General features: G+C 42.4%; 1 protein-coding gene across 1 annotated transcript in view; it reads right to left on the bottom strand.

Annotated features, from left to right (window-relative positions):
- LOC107478213 (switch 2) overlaps window positions 1–2,466 on the bottom strand; it is an 11,769-nt gene extending 9,303 nt beyond the window's left edge. The window contains exons 1-5 of the mRNA XM_021136707.2: window positions 2,416–2,466; window positions 1,981–2,072; window positions 1,581–1,750; window positions 315–887; window positions 40–209 (exon numbers count right to left, since the gene is read on the bottom strand). Of these exons, the coding sequence (XP_020992366.2) occupies window positions 40–209; window positions 315–887; window positions 1,581–1,750; window positions 1,981–2,072; window positions 2,416–2,466 (1,056 nt within the window). The remainder of the gene's footprint in view (window positions 1–39; window positions 210–314; window positions 888–1,580; window positions 1,751–1,980; window positions 2,073–2,415) is intronic.
- Between the last annotated feature and the right edge of the window lie 287 nt (window positions 2,467–2,753).

Raw genomic sequence — 2,753 nt, 5'->3', positions numbered from 1 at the left:
TTGGACAATAAGATTTAAAATATGAGCAGAGCAACGAACATGAAAGAATTCACCACCACACAACAATGAACCATGCACATCCAAAGTACTTTTCAAGTGTTCAACACAAGTATCATTAGAAGAAGCATTATCCAAAGTAATGAAAAAAATCTTTTTATCAGTTTTCCACTCAGTCAAAAGCGTAAAGATTTTAGAAGACAATTCATATCCTGTGTGAGGAGGAGGCATATGACAAAAATTGAGAATTTTACTCTGTAATTTCTAGTTCTCATCAACAAAATGTGCAGTCAAACATATAAACCCCTCATTGGTACTGGAAGTCCAAAGATCAGATGTTAAGCAAATTCTATTTGGAATGGAAACTAAATTTTTTTTAAGTTTCGCAGCTTCTCTCTTGTAAACTTTCACTATGTCAGCTTTAACCGTATTCCTAGAAGGAAGTTTCAAAGTTGGACTAATATATTTCACCCAATTTCTAAATCTCCTATCATCAACCATATTAAAAGGCTTATCCCCAGCAACTACATACCCAGCAAACATATCTCTAGCCACTCCTGAATCAATCTTAAGTGAACCCATTTTAAGTTGCAATTCTGCTATAGTCTGACCAATATCTTCATGCTTAATTTGAGTACAACTATCAAGATGCCGTTTTATAGTAGAAGTGCCATATCGCTTACCTCCAGCTTTAAACACTTTCTTGCATCCTTTACACTCAGCACGTTCTACTCCATCCTTATCTGGACCGAGCTTTTTGAAAAAATTCCAAACATCAGAGGTTGCTGGTCTCAGCCTTTTCAAACTAGGTTCATCAACCTCGACCGGAGCAGCCTCAGAACCAACTCCAGTAGTAACAAGGTTACTCACAGTTTCAGAATTCATATTTCCTGAAATAAAAGTAAATGTAAACTGTTTATATGAACTAGGATTTTCTGAATACAAAAAACAGCAAATAATTTCTGAATCCGCATCAGATTCAAGTATTCAGCCAAATATCAACCATTATCAACCATAATCAAAACTCAACCATTAAGAAACAACACAATAAATAAGAAACAATTTCTGAATCTGCATCAAATTTAACCAAATAGGCAAAACTCAACCATTATCAACCATCATCAAAACTCAACCATAATCAGATTTAACCAAATATCAACCATAATCAAAACTCAACCACAGTCACAAAACACAAAAAATAAGAAACAATTTCTGAATCTGCATCAGATTTAACCAAATAGGCAGATTTCAACCATTATCAACCAAACAACACAAAAAATAAGAAACAATTTCTGAATCTGCATCAGACTTAACCAAATAGCCAGATTTCAACCATTATCAACCAAACAACACAAAAAATAAGAAACAATTTCTGAATCTGCATCAGATTCAACCAAATAGGTAGATTTCAACCATTATCAACCATCATCAAAACTCAACCATAATCAGATTTAACCAAACATCAACTATAATCAAAACTCAACCAAATATCAACCCTAATTTACCTATATCAAACAGCAGTCACAAAACACAACAAACAAACCTAAATTGATGAATCTCAAACCCTAAGCCAGAAAACTTACCAGAGGAGACGAGGACCAGGACAGAGCCACAGATGAGGCGAGGAGCAGCCGTGAGCCCGTGATGGAGAGCGAGACCAGCAGAGTCAGAGGACAAGACCCAGGAGCCCAGGACCGAGACTAGCAGGCAGCAGCGACGACGGCCAGACGGAGCAGCAGCGGTGGCTATAAACCTGTAGGCCACGACGACCGAAGATCGACAGTGAGGAAATTGACTCCGACTCAGCAACCGTCAGGGATGAGGACGGAACTCTGAAGTTCGAGCTGAGGTGAGAGACTGAGAGTGACGGTGAGGGACGATGGAAGTGAGAGACTGAGAGACTGAGAGTGACGGTGAGGGGCTGAGGAATGAGGATGACCGACTGAGAGACTGAGAGTGACGGTGACTCGGTGAGGAACTGACGGTGACTCCGTGAGGAACGCAGGAACTGAGGAACTGAGGCCGTCGAGGAGTGGCTGAGTGACGACGAACTGAGGAGTGGCTGAGTGAGGAAGCTGCAAATCTGGAATTAGGGATTATGTCTTCTGGTCTTGGCTCTTGGGGTTGGGGTCTTGGGGATTCATTAGGCCATTAGGGTTTCGGCCGTTTGGCTGGGGAAATGGGGAATGGGGATTGGGTCGGGTCGGGTAGGAAGTGAAGCCTGTCCCGCCCCGCCAAAGCCCACGGTTTATACGGTTTGGGTTAGGCGGGCTTTTGTCTTTCGGCGGTCCTGATTTTCCAGCCCAGCCCGCCTTTTTTGGCGGGTTACGCGGGCCGGCCCAGCGGGTTTAGGCCCGTTTGCCACCCCTACTGTAGACCTTACGAACCTCTGTCGTCTTGTACATATCATTCACATACAGCTGCCAATCGAGACGCTGGTTGGCACAACAAGCAATAATATGGCGACATGGTAGTCATTCCACCTGAAAGTGCCCACAGTCACGTGTCCACCGCACAAGATCAACTGCCAACACCTTTCTATTAGGCATTTCACACACCTCAAATACCTCGTTTCGTCTATCAAACCGGTGCACAACTATATTTTTAGCATGTTGCATATTTGCTTCTATCTGCTGTTGTGAAAAACCAGAGAAAGTAAATCCAGCCCGCTTACGATCGTGAGCCTCGGCACTCTTCCTTGTAAATAGCTCATTTAACCGATAATATGTTGCTCGGATGAGTGCCAACACAGGGAG

The sequence above is a fragment of the Arachis duranensis genome, chromosome 3 (assembly GCF_000817695.3).
Source record: "Arachis duranensis cultivar V14167 chromosome 3, aradu.V14167.gnm2.J7QH, whole genome shotgun sequence".
Lineage (NCBI taxonomy): Eukaryota > Viridiplantae > Streptophyta > Magnoliopsida > Fabales > Fabaceae > Arachis > Arachis duranensis.
The sequence above is the reverse complement of the archived record's forward strand: the minus strand, read 5'-3'. Positions and strand labels throughout refer to the sequence as shown.